At 42.0% G+C, this 18,747-nt stretch overlaps 1 protein-coding gene across 6 annotated transcripts in view; it reads left to right on the forward strand.

Moving 5' to 3' along the window:
* Positions 1 to 9,764: 9,764 nt before the first annotated feature.
* The window catches only part of GPM6B (glycoprotein M6B), a 46,573-nt gene continuing 37,590 nt past the window's right edge, over positions 9,765 to 18,747 (forward strand). For 2 of the 6 annotated variants that reach the window (XM_008571952.1, XM_008571953.1), the window contains exons 1-2: positions 9,765 to 10,113; positions 18,188 to 18,307. In XM_008571952.1, coding sequence (XP_008570174.1) covers positions 10,053 to 10,113; positions 18,188 to 18,307 — 181 coding nt within the window. In that variant the 5' untranslated portion in view covers positions 9,765 to 10,052. The remainder of the gene's footprint in view (positions 10,114 to 18,187; positions 18,308 to 18,747) is intronic. The other 4 variants (XR_550427.1, XM_008571955.1, XM_008571956.1 and 1 more) reach the window with 3 other exon arrangements.

Below are 18,747 nucleotides of genomic sequence, written 5' to 3' on the forward strand. Positions count from 1 at the left end.
TCTTTGGTGGTGACCTGGACTCGCTGAGTTATAGTTGACACTGTGGTCACCTACTTACCAGGGCGCTTGTTTAGCTTTGGTTCTTACTGTCATGGCTACCGAACTTTTGAGTTCCCAGCTTTGGCATCCAATGGCCGAGGCTCAGGAGTCCAGGCTTAGCTTGGCCTCTGACCAGCTGTGTGACCTTCCTGAGCTCGAGCTTCATCATCTGTTGGCCTCTGTGTACACCTCCTGAACTGCTGTCACATCTCGTCCCTGGGTTCCACATACAGCCAGTACCTTCGCCTGTAACAAATGGAAACAGAGCACTTGATGGGAACTGGCCACGTGTCCCTGGTAGCTGGTACTTACGTTGTCTTGTGATGACTTGGTGATAGTTGCAGAGGAGCAGGTACAAAGACTGGGAAAATATAAGTGGCCCCTGGGGCTGTTTGATGCTTTTTGTTGCTCAGATCAATGTGATGTGAGCACTGTAGGGGGTGGGTTTGGAGGGGTCCAGTTCCCCAAGAGGCACGTCGGGGTCACGTGCCTGCCTCAGAAAGCACCTTTCCGTGGCAACCCAACAGATAGCAACTCCTTCATCTGCACATTGATTCTGTTTCAGGGAAAGATGAGAGCATGTCGAGGGCAGGGAGGCAGCTGAAATAGCATCTAGGCAAGAATAAGGCTTCCTTGATGCACCCCGAGGTCTCAGAAGGGTTCTTAAAGAGGGACATCATCTTTATCCCTTCCCTGCTGGGCTCATCGCTTAATTTTTCAACTTCCGTTGTGAGAATTTTTACAGCCCGGATGTCTTGTGGTTTAACCTTGAATGTGAACACATCTGTCTTCCTTCAGCAGAGCAGGTTGAAGATACAGAGACCCACCTGCCTTGGGCACACTATTGACGGTTAGCGTTGGTCCAGGTCGGCACCAGCCTTTGTCCCCAGCCAGGGTGGGAGACAGGGCCAGGCAGGCGAGTGTTCTTCGAGTACAGAGGGCTGCTGGCCTTGAGAGGCAAGACTGGGTTAGAGAGAATGAATGCTAAGGGGAAAGTGGGTGGAGCTTACCAGCCAGGCTTCCTAAAGAGCAGGGCTTTGGGCTTTGCCTTTCTGGAGGGGATTTGGAGCTGGGGAGGCAGCACGATTGGGGTTTTGGCAGATGATGTAAGGAAAATCGCCAGCAGAGCACCTCAGGTTCTCCCAGCTTTGTAGTTGAGCCACCGATTCTCTCTGGATGAGAGAATACTCCAGCCCCCATAGTTTCTGGTGAACTGAGAAGGAACCTCTCTGGAGACATAACTGGGATCCCAATAGCCGTGGCTCGACAGCTAACAAAAAGGGCCTTGGCAGTCCTGCCCTTGTTCACGTGGGCCTGGTATATGCTGGGTAGATGAGTTAATGGATGAGCCCTCTCAGGGAGACCCATCGATGGTGTACTGTTCGTAATGAGAGAATCTGCGCTCCCCATGGGATGTGGTCATTAATCAGGAAGCACGTTGTCAGCTCAGCTGTCTGTCTCCTGATGTACGCCTTGTCTGCACAGGAAGAAGTGGGATCTTTCCTTTCTTAATCCAAACCACTTTAAATATCCATCATGTGGTCCTGGTTTCTTTTTTTGGCTTTGTTTATTAAATGTGGTTACATCACGTTGGGATCCCCCCTGCCATGTGATGAGACATACAGTGAGCATATTGTGTCTCCTGCACGCTACCTCCCTGGGATCTCTGATCCCCTGAAAACTCAGCCGCACTCAGTTCCCCAAGCAATCCAGCCTCAGCAGCCTGCCTGCCTTACTAAGACCAAGATGTCACCCATGACATGGGGCTGATAATCCCTCCCTCTTAGGGCTGGGACGTGGAACTAAATCAAGTAACGAATATACTCTTCTAAGTGCTGGACAGGTTGCTCTTTTAACTTCCCCGTCACCACCGTCTCTTGTAAGAAGTTTCTTAAATCTTGGAGTTGGATAGACTTTTCCTTTTCCCTCTGTTTCCTCTTTCCTCACTCCCGTTTCAGAGGGAGAAGTGTCCCATCCTGCCACCCGCAGCTGGGCCTCTGCCTATCCTGTGATCTCCATTTGTTATCACCAACCTTCACTCGCATCTTCTTAAATCTCTCTTTTAATTGCCGCCGCCTTTTCAGCATAAAACATTTTGGGGACTCTCTTCCTGTTTTTCTCCTTAATCTGCCTGCATCTTTGTCGCCTTCCACTCACTACCAAATTTCTTTAGAAGGCAGGCTGCCTCTACTTCCTCTTTTTCATGTCTCAGTCCTTCTGTCGCCCCCCTATAAACTGGTTCCCATTCCAGTCTTTGTGCTGACACTGGTAAGGAAACTGGGATTTTTCCATTTCAATGGTCTTTGCTAAGCCTCGCCTTCTGGCTGCCTTGGCTGTGGAGCAGCCCCCCCTCCTCAACTTTCCCTCCTCCTCTGTGAAAGGGCCCTGTCCTGGATCTTCTCCGATGTCCTCTGCATCCTTCAAGGGTGGTCCTTCCACAAAGCTTTCTCCTCTGTACCTTCTCCCTTGGCATCTCACCCAGCCCCCAGATGATAATTGGTTCCTCTCTGCTGCTAATGCCCAAGTCTTCATTTCCAGACTGGCCAGACTGAGTGGCTGCACAGATGTGGCCCACGTGGCTTCCAGACTTGACAGTCTTTCTCACTCCCCTCACCTGGTGTGGGTTGAATTGTCCCCCCGCCCCGCCTTACCTGCAAATATGACCTTGTTTGGAAATAGTCTTTGTAGACATAATCGAGTTAAGATGAGGCCATTCTCAATTGGGGGGGTCCTAGTCCAGTATGACTGGCCTTAGAAGAAGAGACACAGACATAGGCACACAGGGAGAGCACCACATGATGACAGAAGCAGAGGTTGGAGTAGTGCCACTGCAAGCCAAGGAACGTCAGGGATTGCTGCTACCACCAGAAGCTAGAAGTTGTCAGGAAGGATCCTCCCCAAGAGCCTTTGGACTTCCAGCCTCCAGAGCTGTGAGAGAATAATTTCTGTTGTTTAAAGCCACCTAGTCTGTGGTGCTTTATGCCAGCCCTAGGAAACCAGTATGTCGCCTGGTCTTCCACGTTCCCTGTGGCACTCACTATCCTTTTAGGGGTCCAAGCCGAAAGGCTCAGGGTTAACCCTGAATCTCCCTCTTTGCCTTGATGCCCAGTTTTTCATTTTTGCCTCAGCTGAGTGTGCTCTCCACCTCCTCCCCAGCTGAGTGTTGTCTCCCTGCCTCTGGCCTCTCTGGTCTCCTGTCCAACAAACCGCCCTCTATCATTTTCCTGAAACAGCACCAATGGTGTCACTGTCATTGTAGCACACATTTTGGGTGTCCCCACTGCCCACAGCAGTTGGCTGCATATTGGAATTACCTGGGGAGATTTCAAAGCTCTCATGCCCACCACGCACCCCTGACTACCAAATCAGAATCTCGGGGGGGGGGGACCCGGCACCAGTATTTTCTGAACTTCCCGGACGATTCCAGCATGCAGCCAGGCTTGAGAACCATGGGCTGACAGCATGTCATAATAGCTGGGGGCAACTTGGGCAAGATAGATTTAAGGAAGTGGTTCTTAACTGGAGAGAATTTTACCCTCAGGAGACATTTGGCGATGTTTGAAAACATTTTTGGTTTTTTTTTTTTTTTTTTTTTTTTAAAAGATACCGGTAAGGGGATCTTAACCCTTGACTTGGTGGTGTCAGCACCATGCTTAGCCAGTGAGCAAACCGGCCATCCCTATGTGGGATCTGAACCCGTGGCCTTGGTGTTATCAGCACCGCACTCTCCCGAGTGAGCCACGGGCCGGCCCTTGAAACATTTTTGATTGTCAAAACTTGGGTGGTGCTACTGGCGTCTAATGAGCAGAGGCCAAGGATGCTGGTAAACATCTACAATACTCAGGGCAACCCTCACAACAAAGAATGTCTGGCCCCAAATGTCACTAGTGCTGAGGTACAGCAGCCCTGACTTAAGAGACAGGAATGAAGCAGCAGTGCTTCTTGGCCTTGACACAGGTAGATGCAGCACACCCTGCCTGCGCTGCAGTACTGCCTGTGCTGCGCCTATTCGTCAGCCCTGTGTGTTGAGACTTTTCAGGCCACACCTGTTTCCATCATGTGAAGCCTCAGCCTGCTCCTGTCAAACTTATTCTCTTGCTGTCCTTTTGAAAATGAGCTTCAGTGGAATTTCTTTGTCAAGAGAGAAGCTCATCACACCTCAGGTTGGCCTTTGCCAAACTGAACAGTCACTGTTTTGATGACTCCTAAGCTCCTAATGAGGACACTGCCTGTCATTAAATAAGCAGCTGATTAGGTTGGGAAGGGATTAGCTAACTGGGGTTCCTCAAGTGCTCATCATTACAGACATTAACCAGTTTTGTGACAGCGGCCTACCATTGAAGAAAAACACAAACGATGATGGCTTATACTTATGGAGCTTTACAGTTTATAAGTGCTCATGTACATCATCCAGTTTGACTTGTCATTTCAGCTCTTAGCTTTATTCAGTGTCATTTCCTATAAAGAAAGGTATAGCAAATATACAGGAGGTCCTGAGGAAATATATCAGGAAAAGGGATTTTTACAAAACCCACATTAGATGAAAAATTAGAAACTTAATTCTGGTAATGGAGTACAAAGGCTCTGCCAAATAATAATGCTTTGGGAAAGTCTGATTATGGAAAGAACCCAGTTGTAGACAGTCATATTCTAAATTTCCAGCTCTATGTTTTATTTCTGGTTTCTGTGCTTTAAAAATCTATATAAGCACTCTAAACACAGCACAAAACTATTAATATTTTGAATATTATTGCTACTTTATATAAAGAAATCTTTACTGCCTTAAATGTACTATTTAAGAATTCTTGCTGTGTTTGTAATTCTCTTCAAGTAGAGAGAAGGCCCAGATGTTTGCTACTAGAACACCTCTTTGGTTTTATCATGGAGAGTGATGTGAAAATAGAAATCACTTAAAACCTCTTTTAACACATGATTTATTTAAAATTCATCCAGGTGTGAGGGATTCTTGTATTAGAGTGTGAAGTGAGGTTTTTGGGTTTTGGGATTATTACTCTGGGTCGACTTCCTTTGAAGGGCAGTAAGGAGGGATTATGCCAGGGCTTGTTTCATGTTCCATAAACGTTCCATGAAACATGAAAAATGCAGACAAATTAGTAGTTGGAAGGAATTTGGAACTTCCCTTCTTGGTGATTAATGACTCCCCACTAGGAAGTCATTCTGAGACCAGAAGAAACCTAAAGTATAATTCCAGAAAGTTAGAAGAAGTGGGCATTTGACAAAATCTTTGACAGCTATGTGACTTGGACGAGGACGTGTAGGTAGATTGTTGTGTGACTTGACGAATTCTCAGTTGGCTAAATAATCACAGTCATATAGAATAGTGACTTGATTTCTGGCATTACAGTAGGTGCTTAGTGAATCTTGGCTGAATGAATGAATGAACAAATGAATGAACCAGTCAGCTGAGCAGGATGATGTCCATTGTGGCCTACACAGTATTCTGTCACCTTGGTTTTGTTGTGTTTGACATTTCTAGGAATGATTTGGATCCCAGATGTATAAGATACATAAACCGTATTTACTGTACTTGAAGACAATCCAAACTGGGAAGATAATTAATCAATCACAGAAGAGAAATTCAGAATTATCTTGCTAGGTTGGAAACTGGGCCAAGATGTACAGGCATAGGCATGAAGCCTTACGTACGAGTTTAAAATTTCAGTCGGACCGTGGGAACCTCCTGTTTTGAGAGTAACAATCGTGAAGGAGACTTGGGAGTCTTGCTTCTGTCCCCATCATTCAACCAAAACTCTTCTCACGGAAGTTCCAATGGCTGTTTGGTAGTAAAAGCTACTTAGTCCTTGTCAGTCCTCATCCTTTCTGTTCATTTTACAGCATTTGACACTGTTTGACCCTCTTAATTTTATGTCCTTCATGGAACCTTTCTCTAATTCTGTAATCCCACTTTGGCCTTATTTGTCTGCTTTTCTGATTTTCTCTTTTTAGTCTCTTTTACCCTCCTTTTAAAGGTTTTCCTTTAACTTTATATTTAAAAGTCAGTGTTCCCTACATTATAATCTTAGTGTGCTTGGAATCTGCATCACTCCCTGGTAATTTACCATTCATTTCAAATATATTTGTCAAAGACTTACTATGTGCCCAGAACTGTTCTAGGAGCTGCTATTCTACGAGGATGAGAGACAATAAATAAACAAGTGAATAGATAGATCAGGACTGGGTCATGGTTAAAGTTATGATGAATATCAAACCCAGGTAAAGGGACCAGGAATGTCAGGGCTGCTGTTTTAGACAGGGTCAGGAAGGGTCCCCTAAGAAGGTGGCATTTGAGCAGAGCTGGACTTCTCGTGCTCCCAAGGCTACCTCTGTACTGGAGATGTCCAGATCCTCGTCTCTGGCAAGCCCCTCTCCTTTGGAGCCATATTCCTGAGTGCCTCGTGGACGGCTCCCGCAGGATGTCCTAAGAGCACCTTAAACCATACGTGCATGTTTCCTATCAAACTCCTTCCTCCCCTCTGGTTCCCCATTTTGGTTCACAGCATGACCTCCACACTCAGCCAAGCTAGAAACTCCAAACTGCCCTTTGAATCCTTCCCCTTTCCCACTTCACGCATGGGTATCCAGTCAGGTGTCAGCCTGGTCCTTACTCTCCACATGCTGTAGCTCAGCCCCTGCCTGTCTCTTGCTTGTACTATTTCAGGAGACTCCTGATTGGTTTGCCAGCTTCTAGTCTCATCCTGCTCCACCCTGTCTTCCTTGTTACCAACAGAATGACCTTTGCACAGCACAGGTCAGATCTTCTTTGAAGCCTGCGTTCTTCATGCACTGCCTCAAGAGGTAGCAAGGTGTTCAGCTTACTGGCTCCCAACCTACTGGCTCAGCCATCTTCCTTCAGTGCCCTCACACCACCCCACCCCCTGTGCTCTGGACCTTATGGCAGAAAAATCATCTCCCCAACCCTTTGACGATACTCTTTTCCCCCTTCCATATGCTCTTCATATGAAAGTGTGTTCCTGGAACACTCTTTCCCTTCCCCACCCCTTCCCTACCCTACCTGGCAGGTTTCTACTGCAGTAGCCAACTCAACCCTGCAAAGCTTTTCTCAAATTCTCTCTCCTTCTCCCCTCGTTTTCTTTGTTGTGATACCATAGTGCCTGTAGCAGGTAGAAGCACCCTGGTTTAGGAGAATTGTCTGTGTCCCATCAGCCTGTGGGTTGCCTGGAAACAGGCACCGTTGCTCATGCATGTCTGTGCTGCTGGTGGATGTTAGCACCTGGAAGGCTATTTCATGCATGTTTACTGAGCTGGCTGGAATTCTACCAAAGACATGCAAATATATAAGTCAAACCATGTGAAACCGCTGTTCTCCTTAGTGATGCTTCTGGCTAAAACTGGAGGCATAGACATGTTATAACATACACTGTTTTCTTTCTTGCTGTTGACAATTTTCCCATCATTTTTTTCTGATTCAAATGGTTTATAATAAATGTCTGTGAGATTTTGAGTGAAATTTTTATAACGTGGTACAATGGTAATTTCCAGAATTGTCATACATTATTATCCTAATGGAAAGAAATGATGAGGTTATGAATAGGGCACAAGTGATAAATTGTTCATTTACATGTAGCTTTTCAAGGTGAAAGTAGATGTTGTGAATATTTTGTCCTTTGGTTTTGATTTCTGACACTGTGATATAGAAGTAGAGTTGTCCTTAAATTAAGAATGTCTTCCATATTCTGCCTTCCCACTTGTATCAATATTAAAATAATAATCTTAAGCAATAGCCAAAAAAATTATTCTACCGTGCCAGTTCTATAACTGAATGACTTTACTAGACACTTTTTGAAAGCCAGTAACACAGCTAATCACAATTGTCTTCTTTTGTGCTGAATTGAATTTTGTTTGGTTTTAATTCTCATTTGAACTACTGAGGGGAACAAGCCCGTGACACCAGCACTTGCCACCTTCCTGAATGGATCTAAGCAGTCTTTGCAAGAAAATGTTGAAGACTGTCCTATTAAGATGCATCATCGGGATTTTCCATGGATATAGCTATATCACAAACGAATCATTTTTCTGAAGTCTATAGTTTTAGACTGTCATGCTTCTCAGTTCCCTCACTGGGAGATTAAGCATGGTCCCAGGTAATTTTTTTTTAAAAAGACAATAGTTGGTTGTGGGCATTGGTCTTCTAGGACAATGGCGAAAGCGAAAATTGAGATGTAAAATTAAAAGAAAATATTGAAACAGGCTAAACTGGTTTTCAAAATCTTTTCTAGTCTAACACAACCAGAGAGGTATTGAATGTAAAAAGGTTTGGGGGATTATCTTAAATGAATGCATTAAAAGATCAAGTTGTTAGAGGATTTAGATTCAGGATCTTACAAAATTTGTTCAAGGTGTTGAAAAACAGTCAAAACTTGGGAGAATGTTTTTAGAAGAAAGTGGTCTGTAACTTGTCTTTATGTTTGCTTCCAAGATTGGGTATATTTAAGCCCAGCCAACTAGCAGACTGTTCTTGATCAGGGAATCTTTCACCCTGTGGCTATCAAAGATCATCCCTGTATTTGATGTGAGTTTCTATAATTTTTTTTATAGGGCCAATGAAGGTAAGTGGGTCAGCCAAATGCATAAAAAATGGTGCAGAAATTAGTGATGCTTAGTCTATTAAAAAAAACTTGTTTTAAATGATTTTTTAAAAAGTAACCGCCTTGTAAGAAGGAAAGAAAGAAATTAGTGATGCTTGGAAACATGGCTCATAACCGTGATAAATGCTTATACGTTGGGATGGGTTGAGAACATTGGTCTGGTGGTATCTGGAGATAGAAGGCAGCCTATGAAACCAGCAGTCAAAATCATTATTCATGTTGAATATTTAAAATGCTCTGGAAAACATCCTTTTGATTTTGAATGAGGGTCTCTAATGAATAAATCTTCATATAGAAATAATCACATCCAATAAAAAACCACTGTATTTTGATTTTCATCCCAAGAAATCACCAAAATGTCAGCTAGATATATTTGTAACCCATTATGCTTATTTTTACATAAGTAAGGATGCCTTTTTAAAAAATTGGTCTTGAGCTAAAGTTTCTCTATCACATATATTAACTATAGACAAGGAGTGGATTCTAATATCCAAGTGCTACATTGCTGTTGTTAAATCCATATTTGGGTTTTCTTCCCTCATGTATTTTTTCCTCCCTTCTTTAATATATATTTTATTTCTTTTTTGTTTTTGTTTTTTTGGTAGCTGGCCAGTACAGGGATCAGCAACTGTGACCTTGGTGTTTCTTTACCATATATTTTCAAAAATCAATCTACCTACATAGAAATTGTATGAAAGACATATGAAAGAAAGCAAATACCATATAGACGATGGGCACGTCCTTCGAATATATTTTGCCAGGGTCAGAAGTAAACGAAATCAAACTGGGATGTGCTATGAAAGGGTCACACGGCACGGGAATGACAGTTTTGTGCTTGCACGAAGTCACACATTTCTCCTGGGAGACTGTCTATTTGCGGCTAACCAACTGAGTCACATGGTGGGAGGGGGCTCTTTTCTTTCTTTTCCACATCCCCTCCTCTGATGTCACCCATCTATTCTTCCCTGGGAGAATTAATTAGCATTCATTGGGTGCAGTTGGTGAGAAGACAGAAGGGAGCGGAGAAGGCGGGGGGAGCGAGCTCTTAAGACAGCAAAGGGGAGGAGCCCGCGGGGAGCAGGGGGGACCCGCAGTGAGACCGGAGGCACGATTGGGCACAGAGTGGCTGTTTTATAGCCGGGATCCTCGGTGACGTATGGCTGCCTGCTCCTTGGCAGCTGTTTTTATGGACCAGCAGGCAGAGCGAAATTGACGCTGACAAGACTTTCGCATCTTGGAAGGGACTGTCATCCACTGTAGTGAAGAACAGAGCCTCTCAATCAGGCGGGTGGAAATAAGAGGCGGAGGGGAGTCCAAAAGGAAAGGAAGGGGAGGGAGCAAAGTGTGTGCTGGGGGGAGCGGGGCAGAGCATTTTTGGTGGATGGTATGAAGCCAGCCATGGAAACTGCAGCTGAGGAAAATACTGAACAAAGCCAAGAGAGAAAAGGTACCCGGCGCTCTGACAATAGCCTGTTTCAAGCTTTTCCCGGGGGTGCTGAAAAAGGGCTAGCCCGGTTTTGTTTCTCTTTGCAGATGACTTTGAAACAATCCCTATGGCAGGATCTTGCTCTCAGGGTTGTTTGGTCCTGTGGGCTGATGTGAAATGACTAGAGCAGCCTCTCTTCGATCCATTCCCCGTTCCAAATCTTTCTACCGAACGTGCTATTTCAGAGAAGGGTGACTGTAGTTTGTCACCTTGGGCAGAGGGATTGGGGAAACTGTCTTGTATGAATAGACTTAATCATAACTTAGGTCCTATGTTTTGCATGTTATATGCCGGGGACATGGAATGTGCTGTTTTCTGCTAATGCCGAGGAGGAACTGGAGGGGCATGCACATGAATTTTGCTTTGGTTCCGCTAGTCCAGTTGTGATTTGGGTATTGTCTAGTTTTCTTATTCCAATGTGATTGCTCTTTCTGTGTATCAGGCCCTGGCTATGACATGTAATAATCATTGATTACAGCTAGAGCTTGGGAGAGGGGACATGAGCTTTGTCGCCTGGTACTGAGAAAAGGGCGGGGGCGGGGTGGTCTTCTGCTAATTATGTCTTGGAGATTTGGGGGAGGAAAATTGGTCAAGGTTCTATTCCTTAAAGGGAGTCTTGGAACATACCACAGTTTTGATATATGGAGAAATATGTCTTTTTGCGGTAAGAAAGTGACAGAAAATAGAAGCTAAAATTATTCTCCCTTTGCCTAAATAATGACTGACATCAGTGTTGGTGCCCCTAAGAGTCAGCTCAGCCCCCTTAGGTTAATGGCATCGCACTGCAATGTAATTCATCTCCCTTGCTGAAAGTCGTAGACTGTCATAAATGCACAAAAACGTATTTTGGAACCTCAATGGCTCTAACATCAAAAGCCATCATGCTAAGGTTATTTCTCACAACCCTTGAGTCCACTGAGTCACTAAACAATATAAATTCTCCAGGATGAAGGCACAACTTCATTTTACTTATGAATATTTAGGCTGAACCATATGAAAAGTGCTGATTGTCAACCATATTAAACCCACAAAAACAGCAATTATGTGTAACTCAACTTAGCACATTGGGGTAAAGGCTGCTTATTTTTATATAGAATTTCTTCTGTACACATAACATTTTATCCCTAACAGTGCAATTTTATTTATAAAAAATTTTAAAACTATGAAATATACATAACATAAAATTTGCCATTTTAACCATTTTTAAATATACACTTTAGTGGCATTAAGTACATAGTAATTTAATTTTAAAATTGGTAGTTTAGTTCAACCCTTGTATCAAACTTATCTTCCCCCACCAAAAAATTACCCTGTCTTTTCTTATATGTGCCTTTAAAAAAATCTACATGAATGACCAAATAGCAATAAGAGAAGCTCTTAGGAAAAGTGAGACAAAAGTTGAAAGATTCATTTCCACGATGATCAGAGACTAAGTTGATTGCATGTTGGAGGGGGGTGTATTATAATATGATAGCATTGTCCTGAGAGATCCTATCACAGTTTATAGCAATTTTTTAATAAAACAGATGATTTTGTTTAGTACATGCTTTTAAATTAATATGGTGTTTGCCCATGGCAGATAAAACCATTTTGATTTTTGCAAGACATAAGACATTTTAGTCTCTGCAAAAACATACATTTTGGTTTTTTCTCCAAAAACAAGCAAGAGACTTAGAACTGCTGTAAAATGTTTACTGCACAATTGTGTGTCTCATCATCGTTTAGTCTTATGGACTGCTGTTATGTCAATGAAATATTATTTAATAGATCTCCAAGTTGTCACTACATCCCTGACAACCTGTATATGAAAACTCATTAGCTGTGGTTTTAGAGACAAAAGATCATTCTTGGAAGAACTTTTAAAATTACCCAAATGTAAACATGCTAGCTTGTTAAATAACTCAAAAATACCAGGCTGCCAAAAGCTAGTGTCACATGATAGCACATGCTTGATTAAGAATATGGGCCAACGCATGTCTTTTTCCTGATACGCAGCTTATGTGAACATTATGTGACCCACCATAAATGCAGATCTGGAGGGTGGCCTATCTACTCATCTTCATTAGATGAGCAGGTGACATGCCAGCCTCACAGAGTCAAAACTCACACAAGTATTTTTGTAGTTTCCCAGTTGCTTGGGCATTGTCATTAAGGCACACATAGGTATAAAACAATAGCCATAAATGGTTGTTCTTGCTTGGTACTCCAGTAGTCCTTCTGATTTAAGTGTATAAAATAAATGCTTATTTCACTGAAATTAATATTTTAAAATTTGACATAATTACTTATAGAACCTATTATAATTCGTGAGCTAGTAGATTTGGATTTTTTTTCCTTCCTTTTAAGCCTTTTAGCAAGGGATTTTATTTACTAAATTTAACTTATACATTCTGTCACTTCATACAGTTTTTTATGCACGTATATTATTTCCCCCTCTGTTCCTCCTTTCTCATCTGTTTTCAGTTGTTGGTGATAGGGGCAATGCTTGTCTCTTAATTTGGGGTATGATTGCCCAGTGGCTAGGACCCAGTAACTTGGGAATTAATAGCTTTGGATAATTAATTATTACAGTGTCTATTAAGAATATGAATTAAACTTAGCTTTATAAATTGAGCTCAGCTTTTCTAGTTGGTGTTCTTTCCCAGGAGTTTCGGCAGGACAGTGTATCCCAGCTATTGTGATTCACTAACTCCAAAGAGAGCTGTTCCCTTAAACTAAATCAGAATGACTTTGTTTCTGTTTTAGACAAAAATAATCCAAGTCCTTACAAAAGGAAAGCATTTGTGTTTTTGAAACACACTGTTAGCTTTTATCACAGAAGACTACTGGACGGCCAATATTCACAAGAAGTATCTAGCGGATATTCAGGGATTTTTATGGAAAGCAAGCAGATTTTCTCAGGCGGATGTAAGAAATGCCAAATTATTACAAATGACAGTTTTTAAATTGAAAGCGTTAAATTAAATCAAAGTGTAAGGACTGGGCAAACAGATTAACTGAAATAGAATAAGTGGAGGAAATGAATAAGACTATCAAAGGAAATAGATCATGGGACCCAATAATGAAAAGATGGAGAGCCGGTTTTTATTGATTTCAGTGGAGTATGACTGGATGTGAATTCATTTGTGAAAACAAGTGTGTCTGGAATTGGACTGCTTAACCACTGGGTAGGAAAACAGTTGAATCATAACTCTGTATGCTCTATTATGTGAAAAAAAGTCTAAGTATCTGTGATAAAAAAAATTTTTATATGTAGAAAGCTGGAATCAACTGAAACAATTATAGGCAGGCTAGTTAAATTCCTATGAATCATTGCTGAAATCAATTCCAGAATTACAGGTCTCAAATTAAGTTTTTAACCACATAGGAAAAAATATAGTAAATTGAAAGCAATGTGCAATTTAAAATAAATTACAGGATATAGTCAAAGCAAGCAATGAGTTCAAATTATTGACTTGTTTAAAAAATTAACATATTTATTTTAATCTTTTGATTAAATAGATATAGTTTTTTGATGTGTTTATTTTTTTTTAAATTTAACAAAATGTATGTACTTTTGGCTCTTCTTTTTTGTGTAGGTATAAGATCACTCCTCTTGAATTTATGACTTACATGCTAAAAACCCAAAGGAACACATTTTACATGTTACACTATTTCTGATGCTCTATGAATTATCAGATTTTGAGATTTTTTTGACATTTTCTAACTTGATTATAAGAATATAGTACAGAGAAAGTTCTAGATGGAGTTATTTTCTGTAAGAATTCGCCAAGGTGGCCATCTGAAGCGATTGTGTCTTGGGAATAGGCTGTAGAGAAAAGTGGCCAGCCAGATGGTCAGGCCATATGTGGTAGGTATGATATGGCTTTTTTTTTTTTCTTTAGAAAATGTAAATGTGGAGAAGATTTGAGGGAGCCATTTGGTGCATCTCCTACTTTATTGATTCCATTAGGATACTTTTCAAGACTTAGCCTTGCCATTTCATTAGAAAAAGAATCCTGGGCCATTTCTGGAAATTTAGATTTGTCTTCTTTAAAATTGAGTATAAACCCTGAATTGAGTTAAGATTGTAATTTTTAAGATTCCATTTCTCTGTTATTAGGAAGTACAGGTCAATTTAGAGTTATTACATCTTAATAAAATGACTTATTAGTCCTGATACATGTAAGAATATGAAAAGTAGCCAGTGTCCCAATGATGTAAACTTCCCCTCACTGGGACTGGTAATGAATTGGCTTGTTCCAGAGATATTCTCTTGCTTTTTTCTCCTTTGGACCCAATGCACACACATATGAGATGGTTGGCCAGCAGTAGGGATAGTGATGAGATGGAGGAAGAATGGTACACACTGGCTTTTGAGAGAGGCAGGCTACAATCCCAGCTTCACAAGTGTGCTTTGTTGTCCATTCATTTGTCCATTCATTTGATCATGTAATAATGTTCTTCTCTGAAACGTCATCCTTCCTCTTTCCTCTCAGCTCACGTGATAGGAGTCCAAGGAGACCATTAGGAGTAGAATCTTGGTTTTAACCATAATTTTGCCGATTGGTGGCAGATTAAATAGTAGACGACAATGCCATAGAGAATTGTGATGCTCAGCCAGCCCAGTGATATTTCTCTTCAGAGAGTGTTTAATAAGAGAAAATAAAATAATTCCCTATTTTATAGGATGATTTTATTAATCGCATTAACCGCTTTATATATTCACGCCTTACCATGCTATGTTTGATATCACGGTCAATACACTTTTTCCATGAAGGGTCAGATAATAAATATTTTAGTCTTTTTAGGCCACATGGTCTCTGTAGCAACTGCTACAATCTGCCATTGTAGCATGAAAGCAGCCATAGGTAGTATGTAAACTAATTGGCGTGACTGTGTTCCAATAAAACTTTATTTACAAAAACAGATGGCCATCATTTGCCAGTCTTTAGTATATTGTAAAGTATTGTTATAGCTTTCCTTTACCAATTTAAATAATAGCTAAGAATGAAGGATGACAAATGTATCTTTGAAAGACCTTGCCCAGCAAATATGGTCTTTCTAGGAAGCTCAGTGTTTGTGAGAATTTTCCTAGATACTAAAAAGCATACCTGTCTGCAGTTCAGTTGTTTGGCCTTGTCACTAAATCATATTATCTAAGTAAACGTGGGGGAGAAAAAAAAAGGAACAAGGCATTGTTTTCCTTTCCTTTCCTCGATTTCCCATTGTTTGTTTCATGCCCATCTTGGGTAGTGACCACTCACAGTTGTGTCTGTCCACATAAGCCACCACCACTCACCTCATCTCTACCTTCTACTCTCTAAGGGGGACGTTTTGCAGTCTTCTTCTGTAAGGCATAAACCATTTTCCCATTTCTTGCCGGGTGGCCAGAGTCAACAAGGTGTTCTAATAGACCATTCAAGCTGAGGTTTCCCCTCAGAATCATGCAACTCCCTTCTAGGTGTTGGGACCCTGTCCTTGGAATTAAAATGTATATGTGCTCTTTGAAATTTTATAAATAACTTTAATGTCTTTATTTAAGTTTGGCCCAAACATATAGAATAGAAATAATTTTCGTACATGTCTAAAGATTTACTGTTGTAAAAAGGCCTCTTCAGAAGTATTAGTCCAGGGGATTGGAAAACATCCATCCAATGGCTAATCCCATTTCTGCATCTGCTGGAGTGGTCGTGTTTTTATGCTGAATTAAGCATCTCAGGCATGGCTGCCATGTTTTTCTCAGAAAACACGTTAATGTTGGGCAGTCCATGGTTGTTCATTGTCATTGTCTAGCAGCCTGTCCCTGATTGCCCGAATGTCTGGAGACTCCCCCATCCACATGAGGAGATAATGACAGAGCATGGCTGAGTCCTCTGCAGAGATTCCTTGACTTGCGTGGCCTGGCCTGGGTGGATGTCAGCATGGTGGGGTACCAGGAGGTCCATTTTGGGGTCTTTGCTTTCAACCAGAATTTATTCAGCAAACATCTACTGTGTTCTGAGCATGTAGAGATACATTTTTTTAAAAGGAGGATGAAAATTTTCAGATCAAAAGCAATCGAGCTACTTAGAATCCTCTTGCTTGGGGGTCGATATGGAGGGCTCACAACCCCTTTACCAAGAGGAAATTGTATCAGACTATGAGGTGGCCTGACCTTCTGGTTCTTTCCACCAGCCCCACTGGGTTTCTTTGCTTTCAGAGAATGTAGCAGAACCCGTCTGAGAGAATTTTCTAGAGCAGTGAAGCAAAAATCTAAATCCAGGGAAGGCTGAGAACTAAATTCAGGGAAGGGAAGAACTTTTAAGAACTCTAAAATAACATCACTAGCTCAAGACCTGGACCATTTCTTTAGGAGACACACAAGTACAGCTCACCTCCAAATGGACCTCAGAAAAACTCTTGCTGAGCTAACCACTGCCTTGGCAAAAGATTAGAAAATGGTGGTAGATGCACAGGACACAGTAGGGTAATAAGGTGGTTTCAAAAGTATGCCCTTTGGAGTCAGATTGCCCAGGTTCACACTTGGGCTCCTCCACCCCCTGGCTGAGTGATCACAGGCAAGTGATCATTACCTTCTCATTGCCCTCAGGGTCTTCATTTCTTTTTTCTTTTTCTTTTTATTTATTTATTTTCTGGTGGCTGGCTGGTACAGGGATTGAACCCTTGACCGTGGTGTTATCAGCACCACGCTCTAACCAACTGAGTTAACTGGCCAGCCCCAGGTTGTTCATTTCTAAAGATAGTTACTATGTATTATTAATTTCATAGGGTGCTTGTGACAAATGAGGTAGCGTGATGACCAGCACGTTGTGAGCACTACATAAATCCTAGCTATCATCATCATGGACAACAGCAGCAGTGAAGTTTCATTGTGCAGCTCTGATCTTATCCCAGCATCTTTTTTTTTCCCCTTTTAAATATGGTATTTTTATCTTGCCTTGAAGCCAAAAAGGTTTTCTCTCAAACACCACCTGGAAAAGTACATATGTCTCCACTTCGCAGTATGAAATACCTTGAGAGTTTTCTGAGATTGTGGAGAGTGGAGTTGTCTGCCCCACGATGTGGTTATTTACTGGGTCCTTACCCTCAGTGATTGGAGAGGCCAAATGGAGCATTATAACCTGCTTCAGTGACAGAATCAGGTTTTTAATCCTTAACAGTTTGTGATACCCCTTATTGGGTTTTATGGGATTCTCAAATGTAAACTGGCCACAGTAACCTTATGGTATCTCAGGGATTTCAGGAGTGTAATTCAACGAACAGTTACTGGAAGCCTACTCTGGGCCAGGCAAATTGATAAGTATTTTTCTCTCCAATCCCCTAAGAAAGGGAAACATAGTTATATTACCAGATAAGAGTTGTGAGTCCCTGGGGGGGCCAATTGTCACTGTATGTGAGTAAGCAGTGATTTGAGCCCAAGACCAGAAGCCCTTTCTCTATAACACACTGGGAGATAATTGGAATAGGATTTAATCCAGAACATTCTGGACTCTGACATACTGAGTTTAAAATGAGGTGACAGAGAATACCGCAGACATCAGTGGGAGGACAGGCGTTTCATTCAAGATTCAGCAGAGCATGGGGTTATTTGCCAGATTTTCAGGACTGGACTCTGGGTACCGTGATGGAGAGTGAGCCTGTGTTCACCTTTGCCTGTGTAGCTGGCAGTAATTATAGCATTCTCTTGGTCTGAAAAGGAAATAAACAAAGAAAAATATTATTGTGAGAAGCCAAATTTTCACTATAAATAGTATCTTTCCAAAATGAGCATTTTAAGGGGTGGGGTGGGAAGGGGGAGATGGAGGAAACGAGGAAAGAAAAGGTAATCTGGGTGATTTATGTAATCTTAAATTTGAAAATGGGACAGGAGACTCCAACATTCTCGATTTATCGTGCTGAGTTGATAAGCTGGTACTGAAGAGTTGCATTTCAATAGCTATTTTTTAAATTCCCCATTTCCTTTAACTATATGGTAAAAGAATAAATAAAAATGCTGATGTAGAATCTTTGCTGGAGATAGAGACACTGACTCTTTGCCACCTGAAATTGGCAGTGAACAGCAGAGCTGAAATGGAAATTGGCAGGTACCACTGGATGTACCCAGGCTCAAAGAACCACCAGTACCATCCTGTGCCAACCCTGGGGGACAGGGCTGGCCGCTTGAGCAGTCCAGGTAAATACAGCCTCGGGGTGAATTCTAATAGCAAGTCAACTGTTATCTTTAATAATATTTGCAATGGTGCTTTCAGTTTGGTGATATTTTCTGTTTTGCTGAATGCATTAACTGGCACACATGGGCGTGGGAGGAATTGGCCCTGAAAAAATTGTTAAATCATCTTTCTCTCTCCCCCTCTCCATTCCACCCATCTTTCTGCACTTTCTTCTCCCTCTTCCCTCACCTTCACCTCTTTTCTCAAAGGGAGCCGTGTACAGTGAGATATGACTTTGGGTTAACCACGGAATTTCCAATGTCTGAACCAATGGGGGCGTGGGGCACATGTGTCCACCACGGGGTGAAAAACTGGGCCAGGGCCCTTGAGGAGCCCTGGCTCTGCAAGTACCCCAGATGTCTTCCCAGACCCACTGCTTTGCACCATCCTCTCTTAACATCAT

Source organism: Galeopterus variegatus, unplaced genomic scaffold (assembly GCF_000696425.1).
Source record: "Galeopterus variegatus unplaced genomic scaffold, G_variegatus-3.0.2 Scaffold738, whole genome shotgun sequence".
Classification (NCBI taxonomy): domain Eukaryota; kingdom Metazoa; phylum Chordata; class Mammalia; order Dermoptera; family Cynocephalidae; genus Galeopterus; species Galeopterus variegatus.